Here is a 21882-nt window from a genome sequence, read left to right as displayed (position 1 = left end):
ACCGGCCTGATTTTGGCTCCATAAACCTCCTCAACATAAGCACTTGTAGGAGTCACTACCAATGGACTGACATTGGCATAGGAGCTGAAGCAACAAGCTAGCTCTTCACTGAGATCTGAGGGGAGTCAGAGGGTGAAGAGGAATTTGGACAGGAGTGCATGTAGACGAGCCATGGATGTTGAGACATGAGGCAAGACATGAGCCTAGAAGGCTCAGGGAGGTGGACTCAGAGAGGCTGGGAGAGGTCAGCAGAAGGAAGTTCGGGATGACAGACTATAGAGTCTGGACCAAAAATGACTTGCAGGAAGGAGTCCAGGCAAGAGCAACGGGCATCTCAGCTAAGACCCCTGTGGACGGAAATGGGGGAATGGTCAGTTCAAGAGACAATTAAAATGGGCCCATCACTGAGGGTTAGGGAAGGAATACGAGAGAAGGAACAATCTAGAGGGTCTCTGGTGGGGTAGCTGGAAGGTTGAGTGTCCTGAGCACTCAGTGGGGTAAGCTCTGCTGAGCCATCTACCACTCCTAAGGTCATCCCTGTGTGCCTCTGTCCATGTTTCCTGAACCTTAAAGATGGTCTCTAGCCCCTCAAGCAGGTGTAGCCACAGTGAGGGGTAGTTACCTGCTGAGAGGCAGCATCCGGGAGCCTGCTCCATGCTGGCTACCAGGTTCCCCTTCAGGACTGAGCTGCCCATGGGGGAAGCTGGCACCACACAGCGCACACATTGACCTTCTCCCTTGCCCAGTCTCTCACACTGATTTCCAGAGTCCTGTCTCAAGTCAACCCCTGACTTCAGATGTGAGGTCTGGGACAACTGGTCCTGAGAAAACCCAAAGCAAGGTAGACAGCCAGGCAGGAAGCATCTTAGGACTGGAGGCAGGAGTGTGTGTGTGTATGTGTGTGTGTGTGTGTGTGTGTGTGTGTGCAGGTGTGGGTGCTGGTGAGTGTGTCTGTGTGTGTGTTCTAGGTATATGTGTCTAGGTATGTGTGTATAGATGTGTGTATGTGGTATAGGGGTGTGTGTATGTATGTGCTGGTGTGTGTGTGTGTGTGTGTGTGCACTATCCTCAGGACTCTTTCTTGGGCTTGACCTCCCTCTAGCCTGTGCTCTTTGTTGAGTGAGATGACCCTGCTCTGACTGTGGCCCCTCCATCCTTAACAAACAAATCCCCAACTTGGGACGTGGCAGAAACAGGAAACAGGAAATTCCTTCCAAGCTCCAGAAGATAACCCATGGCCCGTAGGGGAGGAAGATGAAGGGACTTTGTGTTCGTGCTGGTCTTGCCGACCTCCCAATCCACCAGAATCCTGTGCCGTCAGGAATATTCATGGATGCAACGTTTAAATGAGAGAAGGGGGTGAGTGTAATTGGGCAGATGCCTGGACATGAGTCCCCGCTCAGCTGCTGCCTGGCCCTGTGACCTTGGGCAAGCTACCCCGTGGCATCTTCTCATCTGTGAGTGGGGCTATTAGCATTCATCCCACCATCCGGCTGTTGTGGGGGATTAAATGAGTCAACACGGGTCAAAGCCCTTGGCACGGTGCCTGCCCAAAGCCCTCGACAGCCTTCACATGGCTGCTATGGCCATTAAGCCAGGGCGCCTTGACAGTGTGCACATGGACCAGCTGGGGATCTTGATGACATATGGATTCTGACTCAATAGGTGTGGACGGGGCCAGAAGTTACGTATTTCCAGCAGGCACTCAGGGTGTGCTGCTGCTGCTGCTGCTGCTTCTGCTGCTGCTGCTGCTTCTGCTGCTGCTGCTGCACTGCAGTCCATGCTTTGAATAGCAAGGGATAAAGCCACTGTCCATGGGACTTTGTCACCTGGAGCCCACAGCATGTCACCGAGTATGAGCAGCGATCTAAGCTGTTTGCATTTCTGTATCTCGAGACCCAGCTGGGATAACAGCCTGGGCGATATCTTCATACCTGCCTTTTGTATCGGTCTCCAGTTGACTGGCCAGTGCCCCACAGAGAAGCTCTCAGGAGACATAATTTCCATGGTGGCCAGCCCAGCTGCCTGGCATACTACAGATGCCTCATCACATGTGTTGACATGGAAACCCATGTGGGAGGCCCCTTTGCCTTTATAGGCATGATAGCTGGTGCTCAGAGGCTGACCCTAGCAGTGCCAGGGACAGCAAGCAGCCATGTGTGGCTCCTCCAGTGAGGCTGGCTCCCTGTGAGCATCTGCTGGGCTGGCAAGAGCCCAAGGGGTGGGTGGGAGGAGGGGAGGGCACTCACACCCCTTCCTGTTCCAGAGCCTGGCAGCTGGGGCTATCCAGCTCTCCCGATACCTAAGGAACAGAAGATGGCCATGGCTGAATTGTCCCCTGTCCTCTTTTCATCCAGGGGTCCGGTGAGCTGGCAGCACCTGGCTGGCCTCCGACAAGGTGGAACCCCTTCTAGGCCTCTAGAGGCTGTTAATTCTGGGATGGCCAAGTAGGCTGCCAGTGCCACCAAGGACACAAAGGCCCTCCACCTCTCTCCTTTCAAACTTGGCAGATGGCATATTGAAGTAGTCGTGTACTTGTTATTTTCTGGCGCCACTGCTGGAACCAGTATGTTCCAGACCGTTGATTCTTCTTCAGATTGGCTCAGCCTCCTTAAGTAAACTTTTAATGCCCACTAACAGCCAATACCTTCTGGGCGCTCCCTCGTGTTCTCTAGACTGGTTGGTATCTGGGACGGCTCACCCTATCTGCTCGGAGGCAAATGACCCAAGACAGCAAATCGCTCAGCTCACAGTGGCTGGATTAACATTAAAGGACACTAACAGTGACCCCCATCAGTGGACCATGTGCCGGTCACCGTTCTAGGTGCTTCTCATATACCCATCCATCCTCACTGCTGCTCTCTGCCCAGCCCCCTCTCTATCTCCCCCTCTCTACAATGGAGAAACTGGGCTCAGAGAGGAGAGAACTCTCCCGAAGATGCATGACCACTAAGGCGCATAACCACAGGCTAAGACCGCCTAACGCCGAGTCTGTTTGACCTGCCTATAATGTGCTTGGACTCTCTGGTCCCTGTAAGCATATTCAAGCAAACAACACCCGAGCCCCTTTCCACACCCACAAGCAGGCAGCGCCTCTTTCCTTCCTCATAGCAACCTCTTGCTATGCTTCCCCCGTGGGAGTCGTGTGATGGGCTGACTCGCCTTTCTCTTCTGTGATGTAGGACCACAGCTTCAATGTGCCTGCTGCCACCTAAGGCATCGCACTGCATCCTCAGGACCTGGTTCTTCTAATCTCCCAAGCCCAACATAATGCCTTCTGGGCCGGAGATCACAGATGTGTCCAAGGACAGACACCCAACAGGCCAGTAGCAGAGACATGCCTGGACTTGAGGCCTCCTGAGTGGGACTGGCACCTGAGGGAAGGAAGGGCATTACTCCTGGGTGCCTGGATAACTTCCTCCAAGCCCAGCCATGTGGTTATAAAATGTAGGCCACTTCCCCCCTCCCTCCCTCCCCTGATGTTTCTCATCCTCTCTCTTCTGCTGTCCACCCATCTTCCCTCCCACAGGAAAGTGTCCCTTGAGGTGGGCGGAACAGCAGCTCTGCCAAGTCCAGGCCCATTCAGAAGGACTGAGATGCCAGTATGGGGGGGGGTGCAGGTGGGGGGAGGGGACAAGGCTTTTAGCCAGCGGGAGCGCAGCTGACAGGCAGGTCAGAGACAGAGGGCAGAGGCTGAGCCCCATTCCACCCCACACTGGCTGGAGTCTGCCCCCCAGTCCACAGCGGTGAGGGGTGGGCCAGTGCAACCCAGCAACACCCTCTGTGAAGAAATGCTGTTTCCTGCCTTACTCGGTGCAGCTGCCATGAACCACGTGCTGCCACGAGCACTGGAATAGTTAGCATGGCGGGAGCGGGGTGGTTTATTTTAAATTTCAGACCTTTTACCTTTGCACAGCCATGTGCAGCAGACGCCTGTAGACAGAAAGCACAGACGTGAACTTTCCCACGCCTCAGTTTCCTCATGGGTCACGACAGGGAGTGTGACCTTCCTTGCCTCAGAGGACAATTGGGAAAGTGAAGCAAGGTGATAGGGTGAAGGGAGCTCCAGCTCGGAGTCAGAACTCCTGAGTTCCAGAGAGTAGTGGCTCAGTGGCCAAGGTGAGGCCTCGAACCCCTGAGTGCCGGGTTCTCTGAACAATGTGGAGTTATTCTGAATCTAAGAGTCTTAGCCAGGATGGGCTAAGGATGGATAGGGGAGGAATCTGAGAAGAGTGTGTGTGTGTGTGTGTGTGTGTGTGTGTGTGTGTGTGTGTGTGTGTGTGTATCTGTCTGTCTGTCTGTCTGTGTTCATCAGAGGAGGCAAACCCCAAGACTTCCCCCAAGGGTCCGAGGAGTGTGAGAGGCCCCTAGCGTAGATGGGTCCTCCAGAAGGCTGGAAAGCCATCTTGCTCCCAGACGCACTGACTAGATGGCTGGGATGAACAGCCCTGCCACCTGCATTCTGTCACACGTCCCCAGATCCTGGTGTGCAGTCCTGAAGGCAAACCCTGGCGAGGACCTCAAGACTTGACATACACGAGCCTTCGCCAAGCCCTGGTTTGTATTTTTAAAATCCAACTGGGACTTAAGAAACTAAAGAATGGAAACTGTAAGGACATGTGGCTAAACCACAGACTCCTTTCTCTGGGTGATCTACTGACACTGGTATTCAGTAGGTGCCAAGCCCTGTCCTCCGTTCTCTACACATATTAACTCAGGAATGCACAGACTGTAAATACTTAATCCTCAGAATGTGTGTGTTTTAGGTTTGTTTTTCTCCTGTTACTGAGACGCAAACCACTAAAGGGGGAAGGCTCACCTCAGCTCACGGCTCAAGGGTGCACCAGAGCAGGAAGTCGGGTTGTACCTTTAGTCAGGAAGCACAGGGCCATGGCTGCTAGTACTTGGCTAGCTTCCCCCCCCCCTCTCTCTCTTTCTTTTCAGTCAGGGTCTCACTATATAGCCCTTGTCATCCTGGAACTCTGTGTAGACCAGGCTGGCCTTGAACTCAGAAATCTTCCTGCTTCTGCCTCCCAAGCGCTGTGACTGAAGGCGTGTGCTAGCACACTCAGTCTTAGCCATCTCCTTCATAATGCAGTTCACGACCTATGCCCAAGGAATGGCACCGCCCGCTTTGAGTGTGGGTCTTCCCAATTCAATTAACCCAACTAATATGACTTTGACGGGTAACCCAGAGACTCAATGATTCCTTACAGTCGTGCCTGGAGGCCTGCCTTCTAGGCGATTCTATATCCTGTAAGTTGACAGCTAACATTAACCCTCACAAGCCCAAGGTGGTTGATGTTATCCCTTCATTTTACAGATAGGAAAACAGGTTCAAGGATGTCCCCTGTTCATGGTCACACAGCTCTAAAATGGGAGGGACAAAGCATAAAACCTAGGCTCTGCCCCTCACTGGTTTCTTCTGAAGGCCCCAGAGGTTTAGGCAAAACCCCACCAGCCCAAGGAACCAGGGTTCTTGGGGGGCTTGCCCAGCCCCTCTCTCCCCACTGATTGGGGGCGGGAACTCTGCGGGGAGATGTAGGAGCCATACTTACTTGCCCTCTGAGCCATAGCTATTCATGCTGTCCTCGATGGACTCATGGCTGGCTTGGCGTAACGTCCGGCTGGGCATCTCCACGGCCAGCCCTGTCTCTGTGCTTCTCTGGATGGCACCCTTCAGCCTCCGGCTGTCTGCTGTTGAACACGGGGGAAGGGCAAAAGAGGTGGGGAGAGACACGGGGTGGGGGTGGGGTGGGGGAAAGGGACAGAGAATGGAGTCTGGTTAGTGGTTCAGCAGCTGAGGGCAGCCAAGCGTCAGCCCTAACCAAGCCCGCCAATGTCCTTGCTCCCTCTGGCTCACCTGTGCCCACTCTCCCTGGGGTACACGGTGCGCTTCACAGGCTCCCAGCCAGCACACAACACTGTCTAGAGCTTTGTAAGCTGGTCGGCTGATTTACATATTTTCTCCCCTGCAGTTTTCTCCAAACACCCCTTGTTCTCTGCTGATAACATCTCAAGCATCTACTGTGGGTCAAACTCTTTCCTGTGCTCTGCCGGTTCAGGCCAGGGCTTCTCCGTGCCAGGGTGACTATGGGTGGCCTCCTGCCATGTTGCCACTAGATGCTAGTAGCAACCCTGTGCCAATCAAAATGTCTGCAGACATTGCCAACTATTCCCTAGAGAACAAATTCACCCTCGCTGGTAGCCACGAAGATCCCTGGTTTTGAAGGCACATGGCTGACTCAAATCCTCAATGCCTCTCCCCTTAGCTACAGAGTGTGGGAAGTGCTCAGCTTCCCCGGGCCTCCATTGGGTTATCTGTAAAATGGGAGAGCTGCAGGGTTATTATCAGACAAAATGGCCTTTGTGTTAAGAATTCCTTCCCATCATGCCTTTCCTGACCAGCCACTTTTTTTGCCTCCATCTTGGGATACAACGCTCTCTCACTGAAGGCCTGTGAACTCCCATCGGCCCTTCCACAGCCAGCCTGTTCTCTGTTTCTTCCTGGTGCTGACTGGTGTGGGCTTTTTATTGGCCAGCTTCCACAAAGATGTGTTCACCAGTGGGAGCCTCTGAGCCAGGGACTGTGGTGAGTTCACTGGGGGGTTCTTCAACTGGTGGCTGTTGGATAAACCACGGTGTCCCAAGTACTCCACAAAGTCGAGGTTCCTATTACTCTCCCTGCTTCAGTGTGGAAGACAGTGGTATACAAGTCAGGGACTGGCTCGCAGAGCCGGCGAGGAGAAGCAGGTATATGCCAGGTAGGCCATGCCACCTCCAGCCTCCTCTGTTGGACTCCTCCCAGTACTGTGATAGCATCATGGTGTCTGAACCCTAGGAGCTCATATGCACACGGGGAGAGCCATCAGAGTTGTGTATACATGTATATGTGTTTGCCAAAGCGTGTGCTCACATGTTCCTGTCTCCCAGGAGCCTGTGGGCTCAGAGAAACACATGTGAATATACGCACAAGAACCAAGGAATCTAAATGTCTGTGTTTGTGTTTCCACCCGTGGTCTGTGGGTCTGAGGGCAACCAGGTGGTCATCTGAGTGTCTCTGTGTGTTTGGCGTGTGTCTGAGAGCGACTGGGTGCACCAGATGTGCATCCTAAAGAATTGCACACCCACTCACTGGGGAAAGCACACTGAGGGGAGGCAGCAATGTGCACTTCTCTGTGGGTCACCTGGTGTCTATGAACATGTGACGGAAGTGTGCTCCCGTCGGTCTGCATTCATTCAGGTTTTCTAATTAGCATCCCCATGACCACTTCTGTGTTCCCCCCACCCCATTCATATTAGGTAACGGGGACAGGGACAGGGACAGAAACACATCCGGGTGAGAGAAACGTCCCTCTTACACATGTGCAGTCGTGCACAGGAACAAACAATCCTTCCCTGAGGCTACAGACCCATGACCTGCAGACATGCTTCAGACACCTTCCTTGGCACCTCACCTCCCATCCCTGAACACCTTGCGCTGTCCCCATGTCACTGTCACCGACTGACATAGAATCAAGCATGACAAACAGCTCAATCTCCAGGGCTGAGGAGGCCAGCGTGTATTTCATGTTGGTGACAGCCTGAGACCTTCAAGGAACCCTGCACTCAGGCTCCTGGGCCTCATGCCAGCTGGATTTAGCCCACAGGGAGCCCAGGCAATGGCCACAAAGGCCAGACTGCTCACTGGTGGAAATGTGAAGGGTGGATGCCACCAGGTCTAGCACACAGTAGGTGCTACTACAGCTACTGAAGAGAGAGGATGACCTCATGACACTTACCAGTTTACCCTCCCCAGCTGTCCGGTTGATGCTTTCACGACCATGACACTCTCCTACCTCAAGACTCTATGTATCCAAGCACACCAAGAATGCTCACCATCTAACCTCAGCTGCCCGACCCCTCCGTCAGTCATCCCTTGCTGATGCTTACTCTACAGGAGGAAGATCAAAATGCAGAAGGGGCATCTTCCAGTCTAATCCCGAGAAAGATCACATTAGGATGGATCGGTATACAGCCAAAGGGTAGGGGAGCATGGATGTGGTCCCTATGGGGTCAGGGACGCATCCATAGATAACGAGGACTAAAGTGTCACTACATAGTAGACCAACCATGGAGGAGGCTTTCGGGAGGTGGCAGACACTGGGCAATGGACTGTCGCCATCATGCTCAATTTCCATTTTGGGGGCTCAGAGCTCATGTTCTATAAACTCTGGGTATCCAAAGTGAAACTGACTGCCTCAAGGCTGGCCACCCTGATGTATAATAGACTGAGTATGGATGTCCCATTTCTTCACTGTGCTGTATTGTTCACTGGGCAATAGTCCTTGCAGGTGCAAGATGCAGTGAACACAGCCATGGTGGTCAACAGAGATGGGGACTAGCTTAGAGCCAGAGTTACCGACTCCCTCTTTCTTTCACATCTTTGATAGTGAATTCTACTGGATCTCCAGCTGTCTCTGGTCACTGCCTTTGCAGTTCACAGCCCGACTGGCTTCTACACCTTACCATCATCCATGTATCCTTGGGGGGAAATATCGATCTTCTCTTCTCTCTCTCCTCTCTCTCCTATTGGTGGTTCATCAACACCACAACTACAGACCCACCCTATGCAAATGAGCCCTACCCTCTAGTCACAGACTGTTTGCAGCAACTGCATTCCATCTATCTGAAAGAGAGTCTCGGGCTCCCTCGACTTACCACACTGAACAAAGCTCCTACTATGGGCTTCCTTCTCTCAGTAAGCTTTCAATCCATCCCCCACCCAGACTCAGAGCCTCCCCAGAGCACAGAGCCTTTTCCTCTCCTTCACTGTATCCCAAGCTTGCAAAGTCTTTGCCCCTTGGATCATACCTCTCCCGCCTTGCCCATCTTCACAGCCAAGTACCCTGGCTACCTCGAGCTTGAACTCTAAATGGCTTCCAAACCACTACCCACAAGCCATTAACAGAGTGAACCAAGACTTCAGACTGAAGCATTTCACTCTTAACCGTTTGTCCTATCCTGACAATCACAGAAGAACACAGAGCGATACACCAAGGAGTTCCTCACTGTACTGTTCACATCGATGAGATGTTGGAGTTAATGGCCCATCGATGAAGGACCGGTTAATTAAATAACACAGTTGCACAGTAAAATACTGTGTAACTGCTGAAAACACTTGTCTACATCCACAGTGTTACAGCCTGGCTCCCTTAACACACTGGTAAGTTAAAAGAGCAGGTTGCAGGCAATATGCAAAAAAAATGGTGCCATTTCTGTAAAGTTATAGATAGCTGTGTGTATGCATGTGCACATGTGTGTGCACATGTGTGTGTATGTGCACACGAAAATGCCTGTGTGCCTGTGTGTGTGTGTGCACATGCATGTCTGTGTGCCTGTGTGTGTGCCTGTGTGTGTGCCTGTGTGTGTGCCTGTGTGTGTGTGTATGTGTATGCACACACACACATGTCTGTGTACCTGTGTGTATGAGTGTATGTGTGTGTGGATGTGTGCATGTGTTCATGTGTGTATCTGTGTATGTATGTGTGTGTCTGTGTGTGTGTGCCTGTGTGTATGTGGATATGTGTGTGTGCACATACACGTTTGTGTGCCTGTGTATGTATGTATGTGTGTGTATGCACACACGCATGTCTGTGTACCTGTATGTATGAGTGTATCTGTGTGTGCATGTGTGCATCTGTGTATCTGTGTCTGTGTGTGTCTGTGTGTGTATGTATGAGTGTGTGTTTGTGTGGTGGGGGAGAGAGAAGAGAGAACAGTTCATCTTTATATTTATTCGTATGAACAGAAAAATCTAGGAAGATATGAACTGAAAGGCCAGCAGTGAGTAACTGGGGTGGGGTTGTTGGAAGGAGTGTGCCCAAGACCATTTTTATATCTTTTTAATCTAAAAATAAGTGCACAGACTGTGAGCGTAGAGCTTGGCGAATTTTTACAAACTAGGGAAGCTTGTATAATCACAGCATAGATTTAAACAAACAAGCAGTCAGTGTTGCCAGGACGCTGAGGAGTCCAGCTGCCCCCATCACCTGCCCTTTACCGGGGCAGCGACCCCACGGTCTCTAATGGCAACGGTTACGTTTCCCTGGTTCTCACTGTTATGTAAGGCATGAGTCTTTCCTGGTGGGAAGAGGCTGCTCTCATCTGCTTGCTTCCCCCTTTGAGCTCCATGCACGTCGCTCCAAATGACTTCCTCACGCATGGTCTGGGTGGTCCCTCCGTACAGCTTGTTTACACAGTCTGGGTGGTGGGTGGGCTTTTGCTGGCCTTTTCTCAAGTTCGAGGCTATGAGGGGATGACATTGCTATGGGTAACTTAGCGGGAGGCTCTTGGGGGAGTCTGCACCTGTGTCTCCTGGAAATACACCTGACAGTGGAGCCGCTGGGTCACAGCATAGATATTTGTTCTGCTTTAGCTGACTGGCAAACGGCGTCGCCGATTCAGGCTCTATCTCGAGCACGGGGGAGGAGATTTTACTTCTCTCCAGTGTGCTTATTTGTCGTTTGGATTTTTTAAAATAGTTAAATGCATTAGGTCCACAATATAAATGGAACTAAAATACAAATAAATTCGCAAATAGATCACAGTTCTAACCACGCCATGACCTTACTTCAAGCCTTAGAATTGCTCTTCCTGTCCTGACAAATTAAATTTAATCGCTGTACCAAAAATGCCACTGATTCTGTCTAAATCAGTTCCCACACTGCCTCCCCTCTCCCACCACAGCCCGGCTGGGCAGCTCATATTGTTCATCGATCCTCAGACCTCTCCCATCTTTGTTCCTTCTCCTCCCCCCCCGCCCCCATCCACCAAACTTCTAACCATCCCCTAGAGTCTACCTTAAACCACACCTACACTAGGCACTACGTAACTCAGATTGTCACAGACTGGGACAGCACACAATTCTTAGAAGCGCTGTGAGCATTAAATGTAACAGGTTACAGTGTGGCACAGCCAGTGCTGTCAGGACCTCACAGCAACAGGGCCCCCTGCAACGGGTCTGCACGAGACTGGCATTGCCAACAGCCAATAGTAGACTGGAAAGGAGCAACCGTGCTCTGATCCTCCCTGCAGAACTATTGGCTACTGGTGGGTTCTGAGAGGGGAGCACACCTATTTTTTTCCCAGTTGTGTACCCAGGGATGAGCCCACCATGCTCCAATGGACGGTTCTGCACTCATGGTCACACAGATAGCTCAGGTTAAACTTAGTAGGCTACACAAACAAGCACACATGTAAGATATAAGAAAGGGACTGGTGGAGAGGAATGGGGGTGGTAGGAATGGGGAGGGAAACAGCAGCAATCAGGAATGTATGGTGTGTGTGTGTGTGTGTGTGTGAGAGAGAGAGAGAGAGAGAGAGAGAGAGAGAGAGAAACTGTCAAAAAACAAATTTAATAAAAGATTAAAATAAACATAAGGTTATGCAATAATGTAATAGGATTTTAGCCTCTGGATATTCTAGTGACACGGGCCAGCATGCAGCAAAGGTGGCTGTCACCAGTGTATTATTATCCCCACGTCAGTGCCATCGACCCATTTAATTCTCACAATGACCTTTACAGAGTTGTCACTCCACTGTACCCAGAAAGAGAGTTGGGAGCTGAGAAATGACTTCCACTGGGTGTGGCAGTGCACAGGGACAATGCCAGGACTTGGGATGTGCAGGCAGGAGAAATTCAAATTTGTGGCTAGCCTGGGCTACAGTGTAAGCCCTTATATCCAAAAGTAACATTCCTGAGGACGCACAGACATCCACAGCTGCTCAGGGCAGAGCTGAAGCCAAATCCATGTCTTTCTGATTCCCATGCCAGGTGTCTTCCCCCCCCCCGCACTCCCTCCCTCCCTCCATCCATCCTCCGTACTCTATGGTACGTGTGGAAACCAGAGGAGTCAGGTCTCTACTCCTACCATGTGGGGTCGGGCTTGGCGGCAGCCACCTTTCCTGGCTGAACCACCCTGCCGGTAACCCTTATACAGTTAAGATACAGTTTTTCTTATTTTTACTTATATGTAGATGTGTGCCTGTGTACGTGGGTGATGCCCAGCCAGAGGCATCAGACTTCCCCGGAGATGGAGTTACTGGGAGCAGCCAGTGCCATCTCTCCAGCCCCCGAGAGAGATTGCGAATGAACCACCGAGATGGATTCACTGAGCTCTACCACGGAGTTCAAAGCCATCTCTTCTGAGGAGACTTTTAAACCTGGGTTGAGTTGACCCCTGACCTCCACCTCTGCTGGCCATTGGATTCTGCTACAGGTTGGAGCAGGGGCATGCCGGCCCTGTGTAGGCAGTGTGAGATCATTTGCTTCCAATTAGCACAGAGGGCACCACCCAACTACTCACCCCACTAAACTTGCGTTTCACTTGGTTGGGGTAAAGACATAGCCCCAAGAAGACCACGTCTAGCAAGGGACCATTACTCAAGTTGTTCAGACCCAAACAGGAGCGGCTTAACTTGTCTTCTTCTAGGAGCATTTACAAAGAGCGGGGAAATAATAATGACAAATTACGAGAGCAGACACAATTATTTTTAGCTGCTACCCCGTTCTGTGCACTATTAGACACGTAATTCGATCCTCTGAGAGGCAAGCGTTACAGCCTAATTTTACAACAAAGAAGCCGGCTTGGAGTCGCTCAGTATCCAGACGTACATCAGACGAGCTAGATGGAGCGTGAAGCCAGGATCAGAGCTGGAATAGACCCTGCGCCCTCAGCCACCGGAGGCCTCAGGAGGCGGACGGGGTGGAGGACGGTGGGTAGAGGCTACTCTTCACCTGGGCATTTCACTTCGGGTGAATGTTTGTTCGGCCAGCTTTGTTCTCTACACAGAAAGCCTGACGCTGAGAGAGGTTACATGACTTGTCCCAGGTCCCCAGGCCCTCCTTCCTAGTCTCACGACGAGTGTCTAAGCCCATTTCTGTGAGTGTCCACTGTGGGACCACACAGCAGCCTGTGAATCCCAAGGCACAAAAGAGCTCTGGGTGACTCAGTTAATTAAAGCCAGGATGAGAGAGACAGAAGCTCTAGTACATCGCTGCCCTTTCTGACGGCGATGCTTCCTCCGTGGCCGACTTCTCCCCGGCCTTGTTATTCCCAGTGGGTTTAGCTTCCCCTGCCTTACTTGGCTGAGCTTTCAAATTCACCTGAAAACTGAAGGCTGAAACCATCCGTGAGGTCCAGAGTACTAACAGTACCTCTGACGGTGTCTCCACGGACAGGCCCAGTAATCACAGAATTTCCATGAAGACCCTTACCACCCCGTCTTTGCCCTAGAGCTATCAGAGCCTGACTTCCCGGGAAGCCAAGACAGGCTCCATTTGGAGCGAACATTTTCCAGACCAATACCTTCTCAGTTCAGGGGACAACTGAGGCTCCAGGAGGGGCTATGTCTGTGATGTCTGGCTATCAAGCTCTGTGGTCCACAGATGCTCCCTGAGAGGGCTACAGCATCTTCAGAACACAGCAGTGTCTGCATTGGGAAGACTTTAGAGCCTGGTGGCCCGAGTCCTTCAGCCCGCTCCAGGCACACATACCACTGGCTATGCCATTCTGAGTAAGTTGTCCATCCATTTCTCCCTGTTTCCTCCTCAGCTGGGCATGGCTGATTATATCTGTAATGCCAACACTCTGGGGACTGAAGTAGGAAAATCAGAGTTCAAGGCCAACCTGAGTAATACAGTGAGATTCTATGGCCAAAAAGGGGGAGGGGGGCTGCAAGTGTGGCCCAGTGGTAGAGCACTTTAAAGATACATGTGAAGTTCTGAGTTTGACCCCATCACTGAAACACACACACAAACACACACATATATACAAACATATACACACATACATACACACATAACATACACACATACACACACACATACACTAACACACACCTATACACACATACATACATTCATACACAAACTCCTACACACACACACACACACACATACACTCATACACAAACTCCTACACACATACACTTACACAAACACACACAGAACTTTAAAATATCTCACTGTCATCTTCCTCTTTTATGCCAAATGTTGTGTCCACTACAAAAGTGTCCTTTCCCACCAGCTCCCTCCTATGGCCTGCATGTGCTTTCTATAGAACACGATATCTCTTTGATTAGAAACTTTTGAGACAACCCACGGCTTGCAGAATACATCAAAGGCTGTGACACACTGCTTTCCCGACCTGGTCCTAATTTACCGCCCAGCCTCATGCTGCTGAACCATTTCCCTTTCCCCCAGTGAGCCCGCTTGGCATGCTCTTAGGTGGAATACTTCCAAATGTGGTCAGCCGCACCCCACCCCAGCTTCTTACACCACAGTGCACAGAAAGGCTTAGACCCTCTCTCCTCCTCTGGACAGAACTTTATTTTGGAGACAAGGTCTTATCATGTAGTTTTAGCTTGCCTGGTACTTGAAACAGATGCCAGGTTATCCTTGAACTCACGGAGCTCTGCCTGCCTCAGCTTGCCCATTGCTGGGATTAAAGATGTGTTTAACCATACCCAGCCTAGGAAGGAGATGATTTTAAAGCAACTGTTCACTGAATTATAACACACACAAAGACAAGTATACAATTATGTGGTATATATGGTTTTGGGGTGCTCAGAGCTTAATGAATATTACAAAAGTGTCAGCTTCCAGATGTGAAAACGGAACTTTCCTGATGCCGAGAAGCTCCCTTGCCCACACCCAGCTACCCAACTGCTGGAACTCCTAAGAGGAAGACTGTGCTGTCCATTGTACCTTCCCTTCCTCTCTTTATTTGAGTGTGTGTGTGTGTGTGTGTGTGTGTGTGTGTGTGTGTGTGGTTTACGTTTGTGTGGATGTATGGAGACCTGAGGTCAATGCTTTGTGTCTTCCTCAAATACGACCCCTCCCCCTATCTCTTGAGACACAATCTTTCAGTGAGCTTAGAGTTCGATGATGGGCTAGAGTGCCTGGCTAGTGAGCTCCGAAACTTGTGTGTCTCTGCCCAGGCAGCACTGGCATTACTGATGTGCACTGCTGCTTTTGACGTGCCTGCTGGGATCGGCCTCCGATGCTCATGTTTGTACAGCAAGCACTTTATTGGGTGTACCATCTCCCCAGCCTGGCTTGCAATTTTAATGCCTAGAACCACCTAATAGATTTTCTTGACTGTCTGGCTTCTTTCACTCAAAATTCTGTTTGTGAGGTTCATCGTTCTAACGATTTCATTCACTCTCTTTATTGTAGTACAATGTGTGAATGCATCAAAATAATCCCCATCCATTCTATTATTGGTGAGCACTTGGGTGATCTCCATATGGAGATATTACAAATGGCTCTGCCAAGACTATTCTTGTATGCGTCTTTTGGTGACCATTTGTGCACAGTTCTGCAAGGCACAAACCTAAGGCTTGGAAATGCTAAGCCATAGGATAGAGATTTAGGAGGCCCCCACAGCATGCTCTGGGCTGAGCTGGGTAGGTTAACACATAGATTAACCTTCGGTAGGAAGCCACGTCTGACGAGATGGCTGTCAGAGCAGAGAACCTGTGCTGGGGAATGATGGGGGAAAGATTGCTGATGAATGTCGAGTTGGCTCACACCTGAATCTTCCAAAGGAAAGATCTGTTAAACCTACAGAAAGCAGATGACACTCAGGATGGGAGAGGATGGAGTAAGGATCTAGTCTGGGACCATCTGGCATGAAGTAAACTCTGCATATTATCAGATTAATCGTTCAGTGTCATCCATTCTCCAATACCAGGCCGAGAGGTCATCTCAGTGATATTGCAACACGCATGTCAGCATCTCCAGGATTATGGTGCTGGATAACCAATGCTGGCAGAAGCTAAATTCTACGAGGCTTTGGCCCTCTTGGTGGTACAAAGCCATGGGTGCCTCTTAAGGGCCTCAGACACTGTTGTGTGTAGGAACCAAGCAGCAGCAGCCTCCACTACCACACTGCAGTTGTGGGAACTGTCCGTGGTGCTAGGCAAGTGCAGAGGTCGTGGTACTGCTCAGGCACAAAGACCTGGGCCTGGCTGGGGGTGGGTGGGGGTGGGGCTCACAGGAGGGACGATTTCAACAACGATTTCAATCCGCCTCATCTAGTGTATTTTTAAATAACACTTCCTCTCCATCAGCTGCCACAGAAGAGTCCCGTTTCAGGGGCTGGAGAAATGGCTCAGCGGGGAGGAGCTACAGCAGGAGGAGGACCTGAGTTTGGACCTCGAGCATTCATGAAAAAAATAGGGGTATGGTCGCAACCATCTGTAACCACAAGGATGTGGAAAGAGGAAACAGGAAGCTCACGGTGGCTTGCTGGCCACCAGCCTAGCCCCTGGCTTAATTGAATGACAGAAAGCAAGACACCTTACATCCTGCTTTGCCCTCCATAAGGCACTGGCACGGACACCTGTATTCTGTACAACACACACACACACACACACACACACACACACACACTTCATATACATACAACACACACACAAGAACACTGACAGTAAAAGTAATTTTTAAAAAATCTTATGCTTTTTCACAGGAGATGAGCACATGGAGAAGTGCTCATGGTTATCCCCCTGTCCCCACATGCTCGCACTGATGCTGAGTCTGGACCATCTTCACAAGGAGAGGTGGAGCTCTGGGGCTAATGAACCAAGATGGGCAGGAAGCTGAAGCAGGAGCAGGAAGTTGGTTCTGTGCAGTCCCTATCACTTTTGCCTTTGGGTGTGAGGAGAACGGCTCTGGCTTTCTCAGAGGCCGACTACAGAGGGTCTGAAGAAAAGACCGTCTTGACACAGAGAGGGGAGACAAGGAAGAATGGAGGCAAAGGTGGGTGGCAAGGATGTGAACGCCCTAGAGACAGAAGGGAGGGCTGTGAGGGGCTCTCCAGCCTACTGTGCATAACACATACACAGGGCTCTGTAACCCTACTGGCTCTGCCCTGTAAAGGAATTCTATTTGCACCTACATTTCTTACACCATGTTTTCCTCGGTGTGGGCGTGGGGGTGTCTGAAAAACAGTCTCTAAGGGGCCATCAGGTGGGGGAGGGGGAGGGAAGATGAAGCAGGTAATTTTCATTCACCAGTCTCTTCACTAATTACCTATTCAGTGCCACAGCCCGTGCTGGAGGCTCACAATGCGGATGAATGAAACCCAGACTTTGCTGCAACTTTGTCTACCTGAAGAGGCAGACAAGTAAAGGGGCAATTATAAGGCAAGGTGCTATAATTACAATGTAGCATAGAACAAGGGCAGGAGGTGTGTGCCCAGCCTTATGAGACCCAGGGAGAGAGATAATTAATCTTACCCCAGAGGCAGAGGCGGGGTCTGGCTTGAAAGCAGAACTGTCTCAACGCTGAATTATACTTAATTGCAAATAAAACAGTATTTCATTGACCATGCAAACGCTGTGCTCTGGTGCAGCTGAAGGTTACGTTGACAAGTGGCGAGCGTGTGGGCAGAAGGTGGGGAAAAAGTGTTCGCCCAAGAGGTCACCAATGGCGGCTCGAACATTCTGGATGCAGAGTAAATACAAGGGGGAGGGGTCCTATGCCCAGCAGAAGAGAAGATGTGGCTATTCTCTCTGTTCTGGCCAACACGAAATGACCTTATAGAGAAGGAGCCTCGAAACAGTCATCGAGAGACAGCCTATATCCGCCAGCCTCTTCACAGGAAGCCATTTCCACCAGCGCTCAGGGCAAACTGAACACAACACATGGAGAGCAGTGGGCTGTGGGCAAAGGTACAGCCTATATCTCCGTCCGGCACTGGGAAGCTTCACGGTACACACAGCATCCAAGACTTCCAGGATTTGCCCCAAACCTATACTACGAAGCCTGACACCACACACTGAGCAGGTGCTCCATCTACACCGGTTACTCATCCTTCAGCAAACAACCCACTCACTTCCGTCTCAGCAGCACAGGCTCTGGAGCTGCGTAACCGGGCTGAGGAGTGGAGTAGCCCTCTTCCCCACCACCCGTCTATACTACTGGGGTCTGAATCCAGGGCTTTGTCCGTGCTAGGCAAGTGCTCTGCTGCTGGGTATCTCCCCAGCCTAGCCTCCATCACTTTCTGAGCAACTAGAAGAAAGTGACTGAATTTATATAAGCCTCGATTCCCTTGTATGCCAGACATAATGACCTTCATGAGGAGCCGATGTATCAGTCAGCTCTCACTAGGCTATGCTGCAGTAACAAAAGGTTCCAAATGTCAGTGACTTCTACAAAAAAAGGTTTAGTTCCTGTTCATATTCAACGTTATTTCTGAGTCATCGGGAGTCCTGCCTCAGGGATAACTCTGGGGTCTGGGGTGAAGGAGCAAGCCCTGTGTGAGAAGTGATGCTCGAGTGGCTCTAGTGTCGTCAGGAAGTAGGAGCGACAGCCGCGGAGAGCGTTTTTAGCCACCGTACTTTTTCTCTTTGTATATTTCAAAGGTTTAATACAAAAAATGTATAAAAGAAAAGAAGAAGAAGGGAATGCAATGCTCCCAATAGTTCGAAAAGGCCAAAGGTTCAGAGGATGGGGAAGCTTGGGCGTGCATGCTGGAGAAGGAGAGAGAGAGAGAGAGAGAGAGAGAGAGAGAGAGAGAGAGAGAGAGAGAGAGAGAACTCATCTAGTCAGTAAATGATTCATTACGATGAGGCAGCAGCAAGCCCGTCATAGCAGAGAGCCATACTGTGAACTAGATTCCCTCCCGTCCCTCGTGGGGCTGGATTCAGTGGCACAGCATGTGCACTGCTCCTGTCGTAGCAAGGCAAGGGTACAGAGTAAATTACAGCCACCATCACCAACGGCACTGAGGTGGACACTAGTCTTCCCAGTTCCCAGAAACTCATGAACCAAGCTCCGAGAACTGGAGCAATTCGCCAAAGGTTCCTCACCAAGGAAGTGGTAGAGGCAAGGGGCAACATCAAACTGTGTTAGAGAGAAAAGCGGCAGCCATCACTACGTCCAGAAAGTCCGAGAGTCTATAAAGATATGATATTAGATAAGCAAGCCACGGCATATACACACAATTAGATGATTACTCCACTATAAGAAGGAATAAAGGGGTTATATCTTACGACATAGATGAACCTTGACAACATTATGCTAAATGAAAGAAGCCAGACACACACACACACACACACACACACACACACACACACACACACACACAAATCCAGTGACTCAATTTACACAAGATGCTGAAACGGAACTGTTGAAATAAAAAGGCTACTTGTCCCTGGAGTCCTTGCAGGTGTGGCTGCTGTGTCACACGTGCGTCAGTAAGTGACAGAGGAGAGAGGCCATGTCTATGCTCAGGGTTCTGCTCTATGAACATCTGAATGATTAGCAGCCTAACATATCCTGTTAAGTGAGCCTGAGAGGACCAGCAGTCCAGGTGCAGTGCTGGCCCCGACAGAGCGTGCCAGAGACTCGACGAACCCCGCCTGGAACGGAGAGCCCTGGGACAGACAGACGACCCTCGCATGGGGTCATTCAGATGAGCCAGGTGAGGAGCTACCCCAAGATGACAACCAGACAGGCGCCACTAGGTCCAGACAGGGAGCTAACCCGAGATGATGACCCACTGGGCGTGTGCAGGCCTAGGGGAGTAGACCATGCCAGAGATGATCCCTATCCCCTGCCATAATGCCTGAGTGGGGCATAGCCATCCTGAGACCACTCCTGAGGTGACCTCAGACACTCAGAGATCCGAGGCACCACTAAGAGGAGCAAATAGGTGGTAGAGAAATGGAAGAGAAAGGCAAACAGAAGGATGTAGGCACAGTGAAGAGGGGCAGAACCGGAGACTGAGAGAAGGGTCTGTTACCACCAAAGGCCAGGCAGATGTCCCTAGTCTGGGATGCTTGCTCAAGGACACGTTGGTGTCTGAGGACTGTGCAGAACTGTCCCTACCCTTCACCTTGGGCATCATGGGAGAGCTGGCCCTGGGGGGCTTGTGAGCAGGAGAGTTAACTCCGTCCCCTAGCAGCTGCAGTACTCAGGACAGAAGCCCCCACCCATCAACACCCACTACCCTGTCCCTAACATTTCATTTTGGGAGTTGTGGATGAGCCGACCCCAAGGATACTGGGGTGGGAGAACTGGCCCTACCACTCTTCTCCCATCCGGGTATGTGGACAAGGGACAGATACTCTCCTCCTCCCTTGCTCCTCACTACCTGTGGCAGACAGGAGACTTGGCCCTGGGATCATGACAGCAGGAGAGCTGACCCTGCCCTTCACTGGCTGCAGTACTTTGAAGAGCAGGCTCCACACGTCGTCACCTGGGCAGCACAGTAGAGCTGACCATGATCCTGGCCCTGGTGGCGGGGGTGGGGGCGAGCTGGCCCTGACACTTTTCTGCTGTGAAGTGTCATGGAGGAGGGAGAGATGATGCCACCCTCCCCCAGACCAAGTTCCCTGCTTTACCACCTCCTACAGCAGGCAGGAGAGCTGGCCCAGAGGTCATCAGTGTGGGAGAGCTGGCCCTGCCCCTCACTGTGTCACTCAGGAGAGCAGGCTCTGCACCTTGCCTGGGCAGCATAGTGAAGCTGGCCCTAGATGTGGGGGTTATGGGTGAGCAGGCTCAAGGGTGTGAACATGGGAGAGCTGGAGGGCTGACCAGTTCAGATACCTTTCAGGCTCAGGTCCAGGGCTTTGAGTTGGTCCACCAGAACATCTATCCCATTGATGAACTGCTGGAGTGCATGAACGGGTTAGTTTTATAGATCCAAAAGTACAGGATCTTCAAACAGAGCAACTACAGGACATCCAAGAAGAGCCCCAGTGAGGTTCCAATAGCCATAGAGTAGTTTCGTACCAGAACAAGTCATGTCAATGAACCTTTACAAGCAACTAAGTGTGGACAAAAGGGTATACTACGGGACACACTGTGACACACTACAGCTTCCACAGTGAGTTTTTTCCCTCTGTTGTGGGGAGGTTACAAGGGTGGAGGGTGTGGGAAGATGAGTGGGATTGGAGTGCATGATGTAAAATTCACAAAGAACCAATAAAAAATTAAAAAAAAAAAAGACTAGTGTTTGCCAGGGCAGGAGTGAGGAGGGATAGAAAGTAATCACGGATACAAAGTATCTTTAGGGGGTAACAAAATTGCACAGCTGATTTGGATGATAGTTACTTATCTGTGGATATACTGAAACCCACAGAACTGTATATTATATAAACCAAACAGGTGAACTATAGGATATGTGGATTATATTCCAGGAAAGTGTGTGTGTGTGTGTGTGTGTGTGTGTGTGTGTGTGTGTGTGTGTGTGTAAAACATATACCTCTCCGTCCATATCATCTCATATCCAGGGCTTGACTTTAACCCCATCCTACCCAGAGCCCACAAAGTCAAGGAGACAGTAGTGTAGGGGTAGGGAAGGCCTCTGTCAGGGACAGGAAACACTGTAGCCGAACAGGGAGCTGGCTTGTGAGCCTGGATAAGTCTTCATCTCAGAATGTACTTGAACACCGAAGGAAACACCATGACAGGGGTGGCCTGGACCAGCAGGTTGTTCTTCAGTGACACGTCCCTGAGAGGAAGGACCAGGGGATCAGAAGATAAAGAAGATAGCACACTTTGGGATCAGGAGGTTGGTGACCAAGCTGACTTAGGCCAAGCAAGCTTATTAAGAAGTGCGGCCTCTTATATACAGTTTTCCTGAAAGGAAAAACGCAAGCGTCAGCAAAAATCATCTCAATAGAACCAAGTCAGCAGGAAGCTGGTCAAGCAATACCACACACAGGAACAGAGGAATATCTCAAGCACTCCACAGACTGAGCACATGGTAGCCTTTGGGACTGATAACCAGAGTCCCTTGGGAGGTTGGGGGTGGGGGGAAGGTTCTCAGAATCCAAAGCCACAGCCTCCCTAAGGCCCTGGCCTCAAGCCATTACTGGCCTTGCCAA

At 50.8% G+C, this 21882-nt stretch overlaps 1 protein-coding gene and 1 non-coding gene across 3 annotated transcripts in view; one reads left to right on the top strand and one right to left on the bottom strand.

Moving 5' to 3' along the window:
• Positions 1 to 21882, bottom strand: part of Rims4 (regulating synaptic membrane exocytosis 4) — a 59743-nt gene that overhangs the window by 11757 nt on the left and 26104 nt on the right. The window contains exon 2 of one of the 2 annotated variants that reach the window (XM_032904868.1): positions 5559 to 5697. In XM_032904868.1, coding sequence (XP_032760759.1) covers positions 5559 to 5697 — 139 coding nt within the window. The remainder of the gene's footprint in view (positions 1 to 5558; positions 5698 to 21882) is intronic. The other variant, XM_032904869.1, reaches the window with a different exon arrangement.
• Positions 19196 to 19325, top strand: LOC116902577. Its single transcript, XR_004388170.1, has one exon. It is a non-coding gene; the product is annotated as a small nucleolar RNA SNORA17 (small nucleolar RNA).

Source organism: Rattus rattus, chromosome 5, assembly GCF_011064425.1.
Source record: "Rattus rattus isolate New Zealand chromosome 5, Rrattus_CSIRO_v1, whole genome shotgun sequence".
In the NCBI taxonomy this organism is placed as follows: domain Eukaryota; kingdom Metazoa; phylum Chordata; class Mammalia; order Rodentia; family Muridae; genus Rattus; species Rattus rattus.
Note: the sequence above shows the minus strand (reverse complement) of the source record. Positions and strands in the feature narration are given on the sequence as shown.